Genomic DNA, 19,252 nt, shown 5'->3' with positions numbered 1-19,252 from the left:
ATAGACAGTGGGGCTACTGGGAACTACCTGGACATAAACACTGCAAAGACCTTGGGATTAGCATTCCACCATAAGGACACCGTAGAAAGCGTGACAGCTGTGGATGGCACACAACTCCTTTCGGGACCAGTAACACAGTGTACTTCCACCATCACCTTAATTTGCCAAGATGGTCACAGAGAAAGTATTAGATTCGACCTTATCGCTGCACCCCAATTCCAGCGGATTCTTGGGATACCGTAGCTAGAGACGCACAGCCCAAAGATAGATTGGCAAGCTCCAACCTTACTCTTTTCCACGGAATGCGCCTCTTAGTACGACATCAGAGGGATCAAAGGAAGCCCATTGTTAGCTTCACAGGAAAAGATAGCAGGTTTAGGCTTGGTGGCACTTTACCAGAGGAATACCAGGAGTTCCAGGATGTGTTCGCGAAGGAGCAAGCTAATACACTACCACCATATCGAGTTTACGACTGCCAGATCGACCTGCAACCAGGGGCACAAGTACCGTGCAGCCGCATTTATGCATTAACCGAGGAAGAAAACACTGATCTACAGACCTACTTGGATCAATACCTGGCCAATGGTTTTATTAGACCATCTAAGTTACCAACCGCCTCCCCACTCTTCTTCGTACCAAAGAAAGAAGGGCACATAAGAACGTGTATTGATTACCGGTCCCTAAATCAAGTCACCATAAAAAATAAGTACCCGTTACCTCTGATACCAGTACGCATAGACCAGGTGAGACAAGCAAAGATTTTCACCAAGCTAGACACACGTGGCGCCTATCACCTAGTATGCATGAAGAAAGGGGACGAGTGGAAGACTGCGTTCCGTAACCGCTATGGCTTGTACAAATACCAGGTCCTGCCCTTTGGGCTTTGCAATGCCCCGGCTGCGTTCCAGCATTTTATGAATGATGTGTTATGGGAACTCCTCGATGTCTGCGCAGTCGTCTACATCGATGACATTCTGATCTACTACACCACTCCCCAAGAGCACGTAACCCACGTGCGAGCTGTACTCCGCAAACTGCATGAAAACCAACTGTACGCAAAGCTAGAAAAATGCTCCTTCCACTTCACCGAGGTGGAGTTTCTGGGATATGTACTGACACCGCAGGGGATCAAGATGGACAATAGAAAAGTGGAGGCAATCCTCACTTGGTCCTCACCCATGTCTGTAAAGGAAATACAGAGTTTCCTAGGGTTTGCAAACTTTTATCGACGCTTCATACCAGGATTCTCACATATTGTACATCCAATACCGTCCTTGCTGCGCAAACACGGAAAGTTCGAATGGACACCAGCGGCGGAAGAAGCTTTCCGAACTCTCAAGGAAAAATTCACCTCAGCCCCAATTCTGCAACACCCACAGCCCGATTTACTGTACATCGTGGAAACAGACGCTTCAAGCATTGCCATGGGGGCCGTATAGTCTCAACAAAATCCTGAAACCAGATGCCTTCACCCCATTGCCTATTGGTCAAGAAAATATTCCCCAGCAGAATTAAACTATACAATTTCTGAGAAAGAACTCCTAGCAATCAAAAGCGCACTGTGTGAATGGTGATTTACTTACTAGGAGCAAAACACACTATCACAATAATAACAGATCATCGGAACTTGCAATATTTACGCTCAGCAAAAGCTCAGTCTTCTAGGCAGCTCCGTAGGGCCCTATCCTTAATGGAATACGACTTTGTAATCACCTACCGCCCCAGATTTAATAACGGGAAAGCGGATGCGCTAAACCACATTGGCACAGGAGAGGAAGTCTACAATGACCCTAACCAGGTGGAGATCACACCCAGCCATAAAATTCTCAGCCTCTGCATCGGCCCATCTCCGTTAAATACTCTGCAGGAAACAATAAAAGAAAATATGTCTGAAGAAGACCTACTGGCTTGTGACACGAAGGGAGATCAGTTCACCATTCAAGACAAACTACCATACTACCAAAAACTTCTCTACGTTCCAACTAAGGATCTGCAACAAGCAATCATATCAGACTACCATGACTTGCTGTTAGGAGCCCATCTGGGTATAGCCAAAACCATGAAGAAAGTAAGCAAATCTTATTGGGTGGCCAACTTGGCAACAAGATATTGCCACCTACATAGGCACCTGTGAGGTGTGTGCACAATACAAAACATACAGGCAAAAACCAGCCGGCCTCCTTCAGCCAATCACCATTCCGCCAGCGCCCTGGCACACAGTATCAATGGACTTCATCACTGATCTACCTCTTAACTCAGATTATAATATCATCCTCGTAGTAGTGGACCTCTTCTCCAAAATGGCCCATTTCATAGCTCTCAAGGGTATTGCCTCAGCTCAGACCCTGGCGCAGGTTTTTCTAGACAGAATCGTCAAGTTACATGGATTCCCTACCATAATTGTTTGACAGAGGCAGCCAATTTGTATCTCGTTTTTGGAAAAAATGTTGTGCCCTGGCAAGAGTCTGTCTTCTAGTCACCACCCTCAAACCTACGGGCAAACCGGGCGCACGAACCAGACCATGGAACAGTATTTGCGCTGTCTATTACACCAAACAAGCCAAAGCTGGACAGAAATTCTATGGATGGCAGTGTATGCCTACAACAACTCAACACATTCAGCAACCCAAGCAACACCCTTCTTTACTATATATGGTCGAAACCCTAGAACGTCGGTCTACGATTCACCAGAAAAGATTGAAATGGCCGCAGTAAAGAATCTACATGCCAGCATCATGAAAGCAGCCAGAGAAGCCAGCAGGAACCTACAGCAAGCCAAAGAAACACAGAAAAGAAATGCTGATCGCCATCGACAAAAAGCCCCAGATTATCAAGTGGGAGACTCGGTCTGACTGGCAACTAGACACATTGCTTTAAAGGGTCCCAAGAAATGTCAGCCTAGATACATTGGCCCGTATACAATAGAAAAAGTCATTAATCCAGCAGCCATGAGACTGGCGTTACCTCAACATATGCGTATACATCCTGTATTTCACGTGTCACTATTAAAACCAGCACACCCAGGAACCCGAACTTCCACACCTCCCGCACCCATACAAGTGGGTGAAGAAGCACCAGAATATGAAGTAAAGAACATATTAGATTCCAAACAAGTACGAAAGACCCTGTGTTATTTGATTGACTGAAAGGGGTACGGACCCCAGGAAAGATCATGGGAACCCAGCACGCACGTGCATGCCCCCCCGATTGGTGCAAAAATTCCATCGGGACCATCCTGAGAAACCAAAGCCCTCATAGACAACGCTGGGAGGGGTCTTGAGGGGGAAGACTGTCATGGGGTTCAGGCAGGTAGTTGGGGCAAGCTGGGTGGAGGCTTGGCAGGCCTAGCATAGGCACACAAATAACCTATAACAAATCCCTCCTTTCATTCCTTCCTAGTGTTTGTAGTAACTTCCTGGTTACTACTTCCTGTTGCCAAACAGGAAGTGCATGATAACTCATGAGCTCTCTACTTTTGGGGTGTGGCTGGCTATATAAGCCACACCCAAGATTCTTCCAGTGCTTTGTGTTGCTTACTGTGAGCTGTATCAGCAACACACTTACCGTGCTCTGGATCAGCCAGCATCTGCTTACTTGTTGCGGATCATCCTGTTTCTGCTTACCTGCTCTGGATCATCCTGCTTCTGCTTACCTGCTCTGGATCATCCTGCTTCTGCTTACCAGCTCCGGATCATCCTACTTCTGCTTACCCGCTCTGGATCATTCAGCTTCAGCTTACCTGGTTCTTACTCCACGCCGCAGCTATCTCCAGTCAAGAGGGGATTTCTACACCGGCAACTGTAACAACAAAGAAGAACAGCGTTAACACGCGCACATCAGTAACGCTGTGCATACTCACCGAATCTTCCCGCGACGCTGGAATCCAGGTTAGTTGCACGAGCGCACAAACCCCTGTAAGAAAGAAGAGACATTATTCATTGCGCTCCCTCCAATATCGCGGACACTTATTTCACTGCGCTCTCCCTCTCTACGCGGTGCATACTTACCAAAAGTCTCCGTGCAAACTTACCTAACCACCAAGTCTCCATAGCGCTGAACCCGGACTCGAGGCGCTAATACCACATAATTTCCCCTGCAAGGGAAAGGGAGAGACATTACCAGGCGTGCTCGAATTGAAGGCGCTGTGCAAACCTACCAGCAGGTAGCTTCTACACGCAGCGCTACTCACCCACAAAAATACTGGCAAACAAAGACAATACAGACAATTTTGGACACTCAACATTCTCTGCGCAACGTTCACTTGTGGGAAGGACTTTCTAGCCAGTGAAGAAACTGGCTCCTTGAACTGTCGGCCTTGCTGTAAAGGCATAAAACAGCGTTTGGCATCTGAACTCAGCCTACAGACATTGGCACCAATCACATGAGTGAATCGTGCCCCTGCAAATGCAGGATGGAGTGCACACCCTTCTAAAGATCAAGGTAAGCCCAAAGGGGGACATCACAGCACACAGTAAAGAGAAGGGAAGGGCCCAGGGGAATCGGGTGAATTCAGGTCTGAGTGTACACACCTTGGATTTGACAGGTATTCCTCCGGGTGAAACAGGGGAAGTGAAGACTCAGGGTCAAGGGAGGCTCGTCCATCGCTCCTGCAGAGACACAGGTGAGTGTGACACAAGGGTCTGTTCACCACAACCACAAAGAGGAAGAGCTGCACTGCAAGGAGTCCCACATGGACTCCTGTGCAGAAAACAACACAGGACACACATGATATGGGAGTACAGGACAAGGACATGGAGGCCCTGTCCATCCAATGCATTTCCAGCATCACAGTGCCCATACAAAAAAGTTGTGTATAACAATCATTGGCATGTAGGTGACTGTGCAGTATGGGTAGTACACATTATGCAGAACAAATTGCAGACTAGATCTGTAAAATGAAGGTCAGATAACAGACGTTTCAATTGAGGTCACGTCAAAGGCTTCAATATTAGGTTGTGGATACCATAGCAATGGTGTCAGATTGTGTTACGCGAGGAAGTGTCACGTGACCAGGACTTGGATTATTCCCAGCCGGTCTCCAATGGTCCATGAAATGGATTGTAGATACCGTCCATCCCGGACCCAGGCTACTACAGGAAATGGGTAAACATGGGGGACTGAAGTCAAGCAGTGTTTGAGGTCTCTCTAATGCAGGTCAATGCACTTGGTGCGTATTGGGCACCAACTGTTGTATATTTCTCTTCCCTAGGCAGGCCATAAGTAATGTGATATCAGGCCGGGTTAGTGTGCAAGCAAGACTCAAGCTTGCAAATTTAAGTAAGTTGAAGTTGAGATGTGGAGACACAATTTTATGTATATGTAGAGTGACAAGGAGGCGAATGGCAGGTTGTCAACAGAAATGCCTTTCTTCAGGTTTGTTAATGCGAATAAGCATAGAGATAGTGAACTTGCGTCAGTCCACTAACAGGAGTCTTTCTTAGCCCGCTCGGATACGGCGGCAGTAGGGATGTTCTCTTCCTTGTGGGCGGTCAGTCTTCATACGCCCATCGAAGTTCTCCATCTCCTCTGGGCCGTACAGACGAGCAGACTGCGGGACAAAGAAGGAGATTCCATTTAGGATCTTTTGGAAGTTCGGTTTTACAGAAGTGGCCTTTACAACCAGCCAATCCGCTTCCCGTATCCATCCCACTGTCCTGGTGTTTTGGTTAGCACCGCCCCAATCAGACACCCTACAGGGCAGCCAGAGACCCACGCTCCCTGCCCCGGTACCGGCGACTTGCGGATACAAGGTGTCCAGTCCAGGGGATCCACTATGTGGAGTGTGGGCATAGCTATTATAGTCAGACCCATTCTGGGATACTTGCGGGGCCATCCTCATAAAAGCTGGATCCTCGGTTGATAAATAGGAACGTGAGAAGGGGCACATGTCCATGATGCCAGCAGAAACTGTGAGAGCTGCAGGCCCCCTGAGGAGGCAACATCCCCTCTATCAGGGGGACACGAATCTTGAGCGGCCCCAAAAAAGGGGGTGGATGTTCTGTGGCAGAGGAGGATACACTGTTACAGTATACTTAACGCATGTTGTGATTGACTACGGACATTTATGAGATATTTTGTGTTTTTTGTATGTCTATTTTTAGATACCAGTAAGAAATGCTTGCTTGCATTTTAAACCCATCGCCCAGGTAAGGGTTACTTGCAATTTACTACTGTGATGTTGCACAAGGTGGAGAGTACACAGTGGGCCTCATTACAAGTCAGCCGGTCCGGAAACAATAGTGGTGGTAAATCCGCCGCCACCGTTGTTTCCGGACCGGCTGATTCCGAGTCCTGCAGGCGGAAGGTGTCACTCCCACCAGGTCTGACCTGTTGGAAATAACGCCACCCGCCTACAGGCGGACATGGAAACATCGGCTCCATCATAGACAGAACCGGTGTTTCCATGGTCCCCATCCCCATGGAAGCCTATGGGACTCTGTGGGAATGGCCATTTACAGAATTCCGCCTCTAGAATTACTGGGTCACCAGGTTTGTAATGCCTCGGTGATTCCGACAATCACGGAGGCGGAATGGTATTACCGGTCCGGCGGATATCTGCCGGTTTTTCAGGCACGGCTACCGCCGGACTCGTAATGAGGCCCAGTGACTATTAAACTTGTATTAGCAATGTGATGCAAATAATAACGACTCAGGAATCGATGTGGATAACAGTAGAGGCACGTACCTGTTGACTATAGTGGGCCAAGATAAAGCATAGCAAGTGGAGGAAGACAGTCCTGAAGAAGGCGACCTTCATCAGACTTGTGTCACTGAACCAGTCAACCAAACATCATGGATACCCGAAATTGAAAGTGGCACCCTGATTGAATTGATCATTCAAGCACTATGAATGACCATTTGCCTCTTTCGCATTTTTAATTGGGTCCTCACAGACCCCTACAGGGAGCCATAGTCTGGGATTAATAAAGAATCAGTACCCTAGACAGTGCTCCCTGTTTTTTATAAGTAAAAGTTCTTTATTAGTTTTGTTTAAGGGATAAGTGGTGTCAGATGTAGTACTTTGAATCGTATGTCTTTACACTGTGTAGGTCAATAATATAAACATTGTCCTCACAACAATATACCACAGAACAGAAGCTGATTGAGAGCGATGATAGCTTGAAGATTCTTCGTTTCCTATCAACTTTCTTAGATGGGTGGCGCATCACAGCTCACTAAGGAAAGTGGTGGGCTGGGAAAGGGGGGGGCTAGGTTTCCCTGTCTCCTGTGAAAAGGCTCTCTCCTCCGTGGTACCAAAGTTTGAATGTTTGTAAAAGTGTTTACGTGTTTTATGGTTCAAAAAGGATCATGTTCTGCTAGCACCTATCCCTTTATGGAATGCTGGATGCCTTGCTGGCAGGTGCTATTAACATCTAGCCATCAGCTGGTGATGAGGGAGAGAAACTAATCTAACGACAAGATGGAAAAACAGTGGACACAAGGATGCAATTGCACTGCCCCAACTGCACAGCCCCAGTCCCCTAATCTCCAGATGCATCTAAGCACTGATGGAAAGTTATCAATGTGGGAGAGGGTGAAAGTGAACATAGCCCCCTGCCACACCCAAGATTAACCATGGTAGTTAATCTATGTTTTATTTATTTATTTATTTATATGGCTCCGAAAAATCCACAGCCTCTGAGCACAGTCTACCACAGATATACAAACAGAATGAGGAGACAAGGAAGAGTTCAGGGAACCAGGGAGTCCAGTCAGAGGTATGCTTACTTAATGAGTGAGGTTTTTAACACTAAGTGAAACCTTCATGTATTTCCTGCTCGTCTAAGGTCCAAAGACAGGGAAGGACCTCCCTAGGCCATTGGCCCGTTTGAAGCCAGGGCAGCTAACCTGTGCCAATTTTGATGAGCGCAGGGTTCTTGTTGGCTCCTAAGGGATCACCAAGGTTTTCAGGTATGCAGAGGTTTTTTCATTAAGACATCTATGGACAATGGTGGCTACCTTGAATTGTACACAGGTTAGGACGGGAAGCCAATCTAGAGCTTGTCTGCTAGTGGAGACATGTTCTCTTCTTGATATCCCTTTTATGACACGTATGGCGTAATTCTGAGCGGTTTGGAGTTTTTGCAAGCATTTCCTATTTGCACCAATAAGGATGGCATTGCAATAGTCGATCCTTGATAGTATAATGGCTCGTGCTATGGACGCACAGTTAGCCTCTGAGATAAAAGGACACATGTTTTTTAACAGACGGCGATAGTATGCACAGTTTCTGGGGACCTGAATGACATGGGCTTCAGCGCTCAGGGAGGGTTCAAGGTAAGTGCCTAGAGTTTTGGACTTTCCTAATACTGGGATGCTACACTCCTGGATTGAAAAATACTGGTAGTCAGGCTTCAATTTGGCGCTAGCCTGAGATGACCCGATTATCAGTAGTTTCTGTTTTACCTCCGTTTAAGCACATCCAGTTGTTGGTCATCCTGGATTCGGTCATACTAATAGGACACTCAAGATTTGCTGCGTCGAGGTCATAAGTCTCCAGTGATCTCCAGGACTAGCTGAATGTCGTCAGCATAGTTGCTGAAAAAGACCCCTGACTCAGGAGGCTACAGAGGGGCCGTATATTTAGATATATAGGTTGAAGAGAATGGGGGACATACAAGCCCCCTGAGGTACACTGCAATCAATGGGGGCTGAACCAGAGGAGGCATCACCCCAGCAGACTCTAGACACCAGATATGTCAGGAAGGATTGCACCGACTCTTTCCTGTGCACAATGACCTACATTTTGCAGAGTTTGCAGGACGCGCTCATGGTCGAGAAGGTTGAATGCTGGTGACAGGTCTAATAGGACCAACAGTTCTGTCTGTCGTTAATCCATGGTTTCAAACATATGAGTCTGAAGGTCAATAAGGGCCATTTCTGTGCTGTGTGAAGCCTACAACCATATATATCAGTAGCTCCTACAAAAGTTTGGAGTTGAAACGTTGCCACTTCATCTAAGATTTTCAGACGAAAATGACAGTTGGTGACAGGTTTTATATTATTTGTACCATTCAGGCCCAACCATGGTTTCTTTACCAGGGGAGTGACCGTGACAGTTTTGATGATCCCAGGGACCTGGCTGTCACGAAATGAGGAGTTGACAAGTCTGGTCAGAAGTGGAGCAAATACTTCTTTATTCTCCAGAATTATTTAAGGGGGTATTGTATTTCCTGGGCAAGATGAAGGGTCCATTGCAGCCAGGGTCTTAACCATGTCCAGAGTAATGATGGACGAAAATTTTAATTTAAATTGGTCTTTAATTACTGATAGCTTAGATATTCGGAGTTCATGAAGCATATCATTTTTCAGATCTTTTTTGATCTTGTCCCAGGCTTTGAACACCTTTGGTTCAAAAGCTAGTTGTACTTTTGTACAGTCCTGGTTCATTGGGACACATTATACCAATTGGGCTTTGGGCTTTTCTAAGAGCTTTCAAATCTCCCAACATTTCTTTGAGTTATTAAGCTCATCAATGTGTTTATTATACAAAATCTTTTTTGTTTCCATAATGGCAGATTTATCAGATTTATCAAGTTTTTTCCAATTGATTTCGTTGGTATCAGAGGGGCATTTTAGCCACTGAGGTTCTGCTTTTCCTTTGTCTTTTTTCAGTATGCTAAGCTCTTGGGTAAATCATTTTTGGTGTACAGCATTGTCCCTGACTGATTTGTTCCTGAGTGGGGCCAATCTGTCCAGCATATAATCCAGGGTGGAGTTGCAGGTGGTAACAAGGAATTCTGGTGAGTGAGGTTCGGGTGTAGTAGACAATATCTCAACCATGCATTTCTGAAGGTCCACAGTGAGTACATTTTTGAATTTGCAACTAGAATGTTTTTTCAAGGGTTTATTCACTTTTGTGGGGAGGTCTTGTAGTCGGATGTGAAAGTCCATCACATAGTGATCTTACATGGTGTGGTATTGTTGGTGTGCACGGCTAGGTTTCTTGCAGCGACCCAATCTAGTACATTGCCTTTTGCTGTAGTGGGTTCAATGTTGAAAATGTGGCAATCAATGTTGTTAAGGGCCATTTTTAATGCAATGGCCTCCTTGTCAGTGGTACTACTGCGCCATCGATTTAAATCCCCCAAGAATAGGCTAGCACTGTTTGGCCCACTTAAGCCACCTAGAAGCTGGATGATTTCCTTGTTAAAGCTAGGCATCTCAGAGCGCAGTAGATAAACCAGTATGAAATTGACAACTGCAATGTGTCTGTTTCATTTCTAGATGAAGAATTTCACAGTCATGGCATTGACTGGGAGTTTTAATGAATTTTAGGTTGTTTTGTGCAATCATTGCTGCACCCCCATGGCCCCCATGTCTTTGATCCCGATTTTGGCAGGTGATAGTGTATCCTTCTGGGGTGGCCAGGGCGATCATTGGGCCACTGGCCTCAGTAATCCAGGTCTCAGTCAAGCACAATACGTCTAGGTCCATATTAGTGATGTAATCATAGATATCTAGTGTGTGCTTGTTGAGGTATCTGGTGTTCAATAGTGCTAGCTTAAGAATCTAGCACTATGGATCTATCATGTTTAGTTTGAGATTGTAGGTCTGTAAATAGATGTTCCTTGATTTAGGGTGCTGTCTCCACAATATCTCCAGAATAGGAAATCGAGGGGGCCAAGGTTTGATCATCATACCTAGTGGTATTAAAGTTGTCCGTTTTACCAAAGTCAAGGATATGGCCTTTGGTCATCATTATTCATGATGTTATGGATGTTGGCGGGGGCACAGCCCTTTTCATATCCTGAGGTGATCATAAAGGGCGTGGTTCCAGGGTGCAGATTTAGGCTTTGCAGTTCTTTAAGTCTTACAGCGAGTGCATTCACACTTCCCTCATTAGATGTAGAGCAGGAAGTGGGCTGTTCAGGTTGCGTAGGCAGGGCATGCAAAGGGCTGAGTTTTTCTGGCTCAGAGGGAGATCCAGGTGGATCGTTACGTTTTAGATGCAAATATTTTTTTATTATCACCAAACGGTTTGCCTTCTGAACTAATAGTAGCAGGTTCAAAGTATAGGAGAAACCCATAGTGCTGACAAGGAGAATCGTGGACTGCGTGGAAACAATAGATTAGTAGAATAACTGAACCAGGAGCGGTGAGGAAGGGATGGCATGAGATTGTCCAGTAGTGGTGACAACCTGACTATAGCAGTAGGTTTGAGGAATGCAGGGGTAAGGAGTGTGCTAAAAAACAGTCAATGAGGCAGGCAGGGGTATGTCAGAGATAAACGCAAGCTTATCTGCAACCGTGTTACAGGACCATACTCTGATGCCATAACGCTGTGTTTCGGCGAAGACCGGCTTGTCCTTGAAGCGCCTGACATTTTTGGACAAAGGCTGGGGGAGCTGGGAAATGTAGTCTCTGGCTGTACGGATGACTATAGGACTCACCTTCCAACAGAGTGCTTTATCTCTTTGCAGTGAGGCAATGAAACAGGATGGAGTGTGTGAAGCACACAAGAATCCTAATTCACACATAGCAATTCAATGCCTAGGGGGCAAATTAAATTCAGACACATTTTTGGTTTTAAAAAAAAAGCTGAATTTAGGCAGAAAAGAAGATAACAAAATGAATAAGGAGTGAAAGTTGTACCTGCAAAAATCGTTACAGAAGTTCAACTAATAATAACCCAAAAAGTTATTTCGTACACAGCCAAGAATTACAAGCCGTCTTGGTGAAGAACACTAATATATAGTAGAGAGCATGAACTGTGTCAGGAATAGTCCATGCCACCTCGTCAGCGCCTTGAATGCCACAAGCCAAAGAACATCAGGACCTCTCCCCCTCAAGCTTATTAAACAGACAGGGCTCAAATATGCTGCATGGAATTGTCACAAGCAAAAAGCACTGATATGTATATCCTTATCCTTATCCCTAGCAGAGCATCCACAGAATACGATAGCTCTGTGGGACATGTAAAAACCAGAGGGTGTTTCACTGCCTAAACCCTGGGGATCCCTTACTCAGGTGGCCAGGGCACGGACATCGCCTTTGGATCCAGACCCTAGGGGTAGACAAGTGCGGGAGGATCACCTGGGTGTGGGGTCCTCCGGGAGTGGGGGAGGAACGCCTGATGGCAAGACATGGTATCCCCCCCTTCCAAATACCCATGTCCCATCCTATTTTATAGGATATTCCAACTTCCCAGATACCCCACCCCTGCTTTCCTACACAAACACTGAGCTGAGGAAGAAGAGATCTGAGGCTGAAAGGAGTACCACCCATGCAATATATTGGACATGTCCCAATAATAAGATCAGGCAGGGTCAGGCACTTGATCTTAATTACAAACACCTGGTGCGCACAAGCTCTCCCCACATGGTTAAAATGTGGAACACTGAGCAAGGCGGAGCACGAGAAGGAGCAGTTATTCCAGGGCGACGGCGAACCAGGCGGAACAGAGTGACAGACTGATGTACGGAGAAACCCTGGAAGCCCCGGTGAGAGATTGTTACCTCTGAAGGGCCTTGAAGGTTGCACAAGGAAACCCAGCTAGAGAGAAGAGAGTAACCTCTTTTGTGTTTCAAGGATACCAACCACCCTGCTGGGTGACCAGCAGAGTTGGGAGGTTCAGCGGTATTTATGGTATCAGCATTGACTTCAGGATCAAAGCCGTGAACAAAGAAAATGAATGAACACAGCCGGTGAGTTGATGAAAGCAATGAAAGTCTGGTCAGAGACAGCAAGGGAATTGTAAAGAACTGTAACCATTCCTGAACTTTTCTTCTAATCGACAACCTCTGAGGTTTTCCTATGGTTCAATTTGTCACTGCTTGTTGTAAAATGGGGTCTAAAGACAATGACCAGGATAAATAACCTTGTATGTTCCTTATTTTGGTATTTAACTTTATTATTTCATTACTTGTGAAACGTTTTTATAAAGTTCTGTATGTATATGTATTTTATACTTGTATTTGAAAGGTTGATTTGTTTCTACTAAATCAAATAAAAAACTGTAAATTAAAGATACAAAGTAACATAGTGGTCCAGCGAAAGAAGATTGCCCATCGAAAGTCTCTAGGGAATTTCTGACGCCATAGAAGCAGTGGGAAGAGAAAGAAACTGAGATGCAAGATTTGAACTGTTAGGTTTGATCTCGGCAGAGGGAAACCTGGATGTGAGAGATGACTTTGAACTGTTAGGCTTGATCCCGGCAGAGGGAAACCTGGATGCGAGAGATAACTTTGACATAAGTACTGTATTCGAAACTACATTTATCAAGAGGGCTTGGTATAGGAGAGAAAAAGTGATGTTTGAGGAAAAGAAGGTTGAAGTGGTCATGACGTGGTATGAGCAAAAGCCTCACAGTTTCAAAAGTCTTCGACAGTGGAAGGAAAGTGAAAGGAGGATTGAGCCCGACAGAGGGAAGCCTATGAAACTGTGATTGAAGCTTGGGGAAGGGAACCTCTATACATTATGATTGAAAGGTTTGAGCTTGGCGGAGGGAAACCTGTACTGAATTGCGGTAACCAGAAGGAAACTAACTTTTGTTGAACTGTATTATAAGCTAAAAGATGACCTAGGCTAGAGTGAGAGAAAGTCGAGAGGTCCAGAGGGATTAAACTAGTGACTTTTTGTGGAAGGCCAAGTGGGCCCTGGTCCACGAAACAAACTGCATCCTTGTGTCCGAAGCCAGAGTGTGTCGCAAGGTCCCAGTGTGCCACCTTACCCCGTGCTACAAAACGTGGGGAAGGGAGTTTACTCAGCCATACTGACATTTCTTTTGAACACTGATTGTCCTTTTTGCTTTACACATTCCCTTTACACATTTATTGTATTAGAAAGAGGGCAGGCATTATGTTTATTAGTATAGGCCACTTTATTTTGACAAAGGACTGAATAGGACTGTATTTTCTTTTTGTTTGATGGTCGACAATACTCTCATCTTAGTTATAGGGCAAGATAGGAGTTTTTCAACCCCTTTCAAACTATCAATAAAGGTTTTGAAACTTGCAGTTCTTGTGTCAATGTCTCCTTGTGACACCATGCCTCCCTCATAGGCAGTACATCCCATTTGACCCACCTCCTTTCTCTTACCACATTCCTTCTACATTTGCCCAGGAGCACAGCTATATCCCTGCAGCATTTCAAACAATGTTTTACCCCATTTTGCTTGAAACGCTATGAAAAGCCCTAGAACCATGAATGTCACAAACTAGGCTTGTTTTGGACTTTCTTTGTTGCACTGACTTTTATGTATATGCTCCGCATGTTTGGTGAGTGGGAAAAACACACAATCAGATAAATAGGCGAGGTATGATACTTTCCTACTGTGGGGGGCATTTTTTGGCACTCCAGCCATAGATGTCTGAATGTTTCCAGCATTTTCTGTGCACCTCACAGTTGTATACAATTGTAGGTCATTATTGTTTTTATTGCGTTTCCAAGTACTACATCCGCTTTAATATTTAAATATTTCAAATTCCGCCAACACAATTTCCTGTCAGGTGAAATCCATGCATGCCCCATATGAGTTGAAAGGTAAGAGGGACCAATGAGATCATTGACCATGGCGTAGGTGCACAATCTTACCTTTGCATCCTTGCTGCCCCACCATGAAGATTTCTTTGAAGTTTCCTGATTGTCCCCCGACAAGAAGATTCGACGCAGGGCACCATTGTTGGTATCAAGCAACAAGATGACATTACTCTGCAAGTAAAGAAAACATTGGGGTTTTAATTTCTTTCATTTCAGTGGACTGCGGGATGTCAATGGCACCACATATAAAGACTGATCACCATGCTCAGACTGGCCTATAGTGTAATAGGCCCATGGCCGAGCCAATAACACAAAATGCTGGTGTCGGGCAATTTGTTTGTTCAAAGTGGGCCACTTTTATGGCCAATGTGTGCCAGTTTGATGAGTTACTTCACTATGTGGCTAGTAGTTTTGAACAGTTTTGCTAAATAAATATTCTTTAAAGCGCACAATTTGCATCACATTTTATAAGAAAAACTCTCCCTTGGGTGCTATTCAAACAGTGTCACAAAAGGAATAATTAGCCATTTGCAACTGTGCACCTTTTTTTTCATTGGTGCCCGAGACAACTTTATGGCCCAGTCCGACCATGCTGATTACTGAGCAATTACGAAGAAAGCGTCATTTTACACCAGACCACATGGTATAAAAAAGATTGGTTTGCATCATTGCTATACTTGCACAAGGGGGGTAAATGGAGGGCAAAATCAGTCTGCATGGTACCCGATTAGCACATGCACCAGAATAAATATGCATTTAAACCCAATACAAATCTTTTTTTAAAGAAAAAGTAACAATCAAAATACAACAGTAAATGAGAAATATGTATGAAGGAGGTGTATTGAAGCAACGCAAATATGATATCACAGCAACAGATTCGGGGTAGTAGGGCACAGGCAAAGAAGTGCCTCTGCTTCAGAAAAGTCACCATCATTCAATGCAAACATATCAATCGGACATCATATTGTGGCCTCATAACAATCAAAATACAACAGTAAATGAGAAATATGTATGAAGGAGGTGTATTGAAGCAATGCAAATATGATATCACAGCAACAGATTCGGGGTAGTAGGGCACAGGCAAAGAAGTGCCTCTGCTTCAGAAAAGTCACCATCATTCAATGCAAACATATAAATCGGACATCATATTGTGGCCTTATAGCCCGAATGGGAAAACCTCTTGCTGAACTCATGAAGGGGAAGCTAGGTCGCAACATACTTATTCATGGAGCCCGGGGAAACGGCACACATGTTTTCTGCTGCAGCTATCTCCCATACTTTATACCACCAAACATTGACCTGTGGACCCTCCACCATCTTCCAGCTTCTCGCTGGAGCAATACGAGCAGTCAGCAGCATGTGAGAGTAACTGGAGCCCCTGATAGGATAAATCCATTCCACAGGTACGCCCAGCAGAATCGTTAAGGGCTCCATAGGTAATGGGAACCAGTCCCAATACACATTTTACACACTGCCAACAATAATGAATACTTAGCATGTTTATACTTCTAGCTGCTGCACACCCATTTTGCTCATAGCTATTAAATAAATACATGTTACAGTACTGAATACCAGCATCGCCTTTATTACCTAACATGTGCTTTAAAATGAACACCTATTTATATCTGCCCATAGGGCAATTACACCGTTTAGTATGATAGGTGGGTGGCTGTAATTCCTGCTGTAGCTCAACAATTGAAACACTTGTGTACAGGCGTGTTATAAATGCCATATCATATCATAACAATTCCCAGATGGAGAGGTATGTAAGCTTGCCCTGTTGTTGGTCGAGCGTTGAAGTTCTGCAAACTATCGATTGCATGCAGTCTGCGGAGGAAACCATGGCTACATTTACCAGAGCCGTATGTCCTAGACAGCAGCATTTTGATCATAGCTGACCCCTTTTCTGCAGCCTCGAGGATGTTCTTGTCGATATGACAAAGCCCAGAGCATTTTTTGCAACTAGTAATTGTGAGACCGTAAAACAAATCCTACCATAGTCTAGCCCCCCTTGGGCATCATGTATCAGTCTTAGACAACCCAAGACAAACTCCTAGGGGGGATGTGGATCACTATGTCCCCCCTGCTTTCGTATCTCAGGGCCTATGTGCACTGTGTTACTTCTAGATTACTCCTAACAACATCCACCTATCTTACTCCTATGCTATGCAATAACATAAGACACAAAGAAAACACATGAATCGATTCAATTATAACAATAGAATACATTTATTCATACATAACAAGGCATGATGCAAGCAATAAGTTAATGCAAATATCGAATTTGCACGTTTTATGCTTCTGGTGCAAATCTACCATGCAGTGAATAACTATAAGACTTACAGGCTTCTATGCAAGCTATCAGTGTCTAATGCAATATACATATGGCAAGGGACAGCATTCATCATTCCTCTCCATTCCACACCATACTTCACTCTCTCTCTAAGACAATCCCTGTCTGATTTCCCCTTTCCCAAACCCAAAGCTCTTTGTGTGAGTGTCTGCCCTAATCAATCAGTCCGTTTAGGCCATAAACCATACTTCCCATTTGCATGTGCATCTCTCCCCTCTCCAGCTCTCTTTGCCAAGTCTCTCCTCTCCTGCTACTCTGCAACCATCCAGTCAGTGTCACTCGAACTGCCTCAAGCCTTTGCCAAGCTCTCGATCTCATTGAACTCGAACTCCATCAACATCTCATAGAGCAGAGCAGCAACTACCCCAAAGACTCATCTCCAACAACTAGCAAACTCCCCTTTCTCCAACTCTCTCCACTGTACTGTGCAATGACGTATACAAATCCCTATGGTTACTTTAAGCATTCCTTCGTTTCTCTGTGTGTCAGCATTTCTAAATATGAGCAATGCCTGAAAGTCTGTGTTTGCATGTACTTTCACTTGCAATCACTCCGTGTTCTGGTCGTATTCTTTGTCAATGTGACATTTCAAAGCATATCTATATCATGGCCTTCTTCTATTTGCCTGCGGTGCAAAACACCATCTATCCATCTATTTCTCCATTCACTACCACTGTTAGCTTCACGAAATCCCTCTTTCTGTGTCTGTGTGCAAGGCTCTCCCTGCAAAAGCACCTCTCCCTCTCACCATGCAACAGCTCCTCTGCTGCCTGGCCACCACCTTTTCTGTCTCTGCGAACACCAGCACAAGGCTGATTAGGCCTCCTTCTCCATGCCTCTACTAAGGCAAAGGCGACCACTTATCAACCAAACTGTTTACACATTCCTTCTTCACAGTGTACCATAACAACTTTGTAGTGGCGCGGCGCAAACAACTTCTGTGTGTCACCATTCAGTGGAATGGTTTTATAATGCCAGTTAAATGCTTTCTAGCGTTTACTCTTTCTCTCGCAATGGCAAGCGCTACATAATGCAAACTCATTATAAGTGCACACTCAGTGCGTGTCTCTACACATGCATACATTATACATAATAGTCTCTACTAGTGTAACAACATATAACATGTCTCTAAATGGCACTACATGGCATTTCAAATATGACAGTGTGTCATTCTATAAGCAAATGCGAACAAAGTGGCAGTCTATATATGTGGATAATCTAATGTTACTATTTCATGTACTCCTAATGAGTACTAATCAGATGATGGATAACTAAACAGGATGCAATGATGGAATGATTCCATAGCAAAGAGTAATGATGCCATAATGATAACAAATCAGGCCTCTCCATTCTATCAGGTTCTACATAATGAAGTTGGAAACCACTGATAGCTGAGTAGACAAGCCCAGCCACAGTTTCCACCGCATATGTGCCAGATGACTCCCTGCTCCTCAGTCCTTTTTTACTCTCACAGACAAACTATGGAAAATTGGGAGCAGGCTAGTCTGAAGGGTGGAAGATTAAGGACTATAGGTATAGAAATTACTATGATGAGCACTTTGAATCTCCATTGCTCCAGACTCCTGGCACGTTTTTTTTTTTAAAGCATGAATCTCTTAGGAGGGAAAGCTGCCTATCTATATACCAAATATCCAAAGAGGTGTTCTAGGAGGGCTTGACTAAACATGGACCTGATCTGTTGCCAACATCCACAGGGTAACATTTACAAAATGCGTCAGGTGTATCTCAATGCTACTTGACAGGAGGTGGGGTCCTCATTCTGGTTGCTTAATTACTGTACAGCTCCTTTTTGTAAAGTTAACAATACATTTTGGAGGGAAATGAGAAATTACTTTCCTTCAGTAATGTTCTTTCTAATAAATCTTTCTTCCCACTGATTGCTCATCCTTGAAATAGCTTTCTGATTCACAGACTGGACCTGAACCTTTTTCATCTGCCACCAGGGGGTCCAGAGTGGCTCCTTGTTGGTGTCTGCGGCACCTGAGATAACATGCGTGGTAAATATATGGAACAGCAAGAGCCCCATTAACTCAGTTCCCCAATTTCTGCCCGAACTCAAAGGCACAGGAACTACATAACTGCCACAGGATACAAGCAATACGTTAGAGGGTCAGGTTAGCAGGCAGATGAGCAATCTGTAGGAGCCAAGATTTGATGCCAAGTGGGGGCGAAGTGCTCCTCAGGGGGGCTCCAGCACCACACCAGTCAGGTCAGAGAGGGGTCGGGTCACTACCATTTCCTTACTTTTTGCGGCTATAACTATGAATTGTTCATAGGGAGGCATACTTTTTCGTGCATTACGTCAGCATTTATTTGATATTCAATTATAAATTGCCCTGTTAAACTATATATGGAGAAGGCTTTTTTTAACACTTATGATACCAGACAGTATATGAA

General features: G+C 44.7%; 1 protein-coding gene across 1 annotated transcript in view; it reads right to left on the bottom strand.

The window, feature by feature from the left end:
• Positions 1 to 19,252, bottom strand: part of VWA8 (von Willebrand factor A domain containing 8) — a 3,012,337-nt gene that overhangs the window by 937,016 nt on the left and 2,056,069 nt on the right. Inside the window, exon 30 of the mRNA XM_069639376.1 lies at positions 14,536 to 14,652. Within this exon, the coding sequence (XP_069495477.1) occupies positions 14,536 to 14,652 (117 nt within the window). The remainder of the gene's footprint in view (positions 1 to 14,535; positions 14,653 to 19,252) is intronic.

The sequence above is a fragment of the Ambystoma mexicanum genome, chromosome 7q (assembly GCF_040938575.1).
Source record: "Ambystoma mexicanum isolate Mex_15411 chromosome 7q, UKY_AmexF1_1, whole genome shotgun sequence".
NCBI lineage: Eukaryota > Metazoa > Chordata > Amphibia > Caudata > Ambystomatidae > Ambystoma > Ambystoma mexicanum.
Note: the sequence above shows the minus strand (reverse complement) of the source record. Positions and strands in the feature narration are given on the sequence as shown.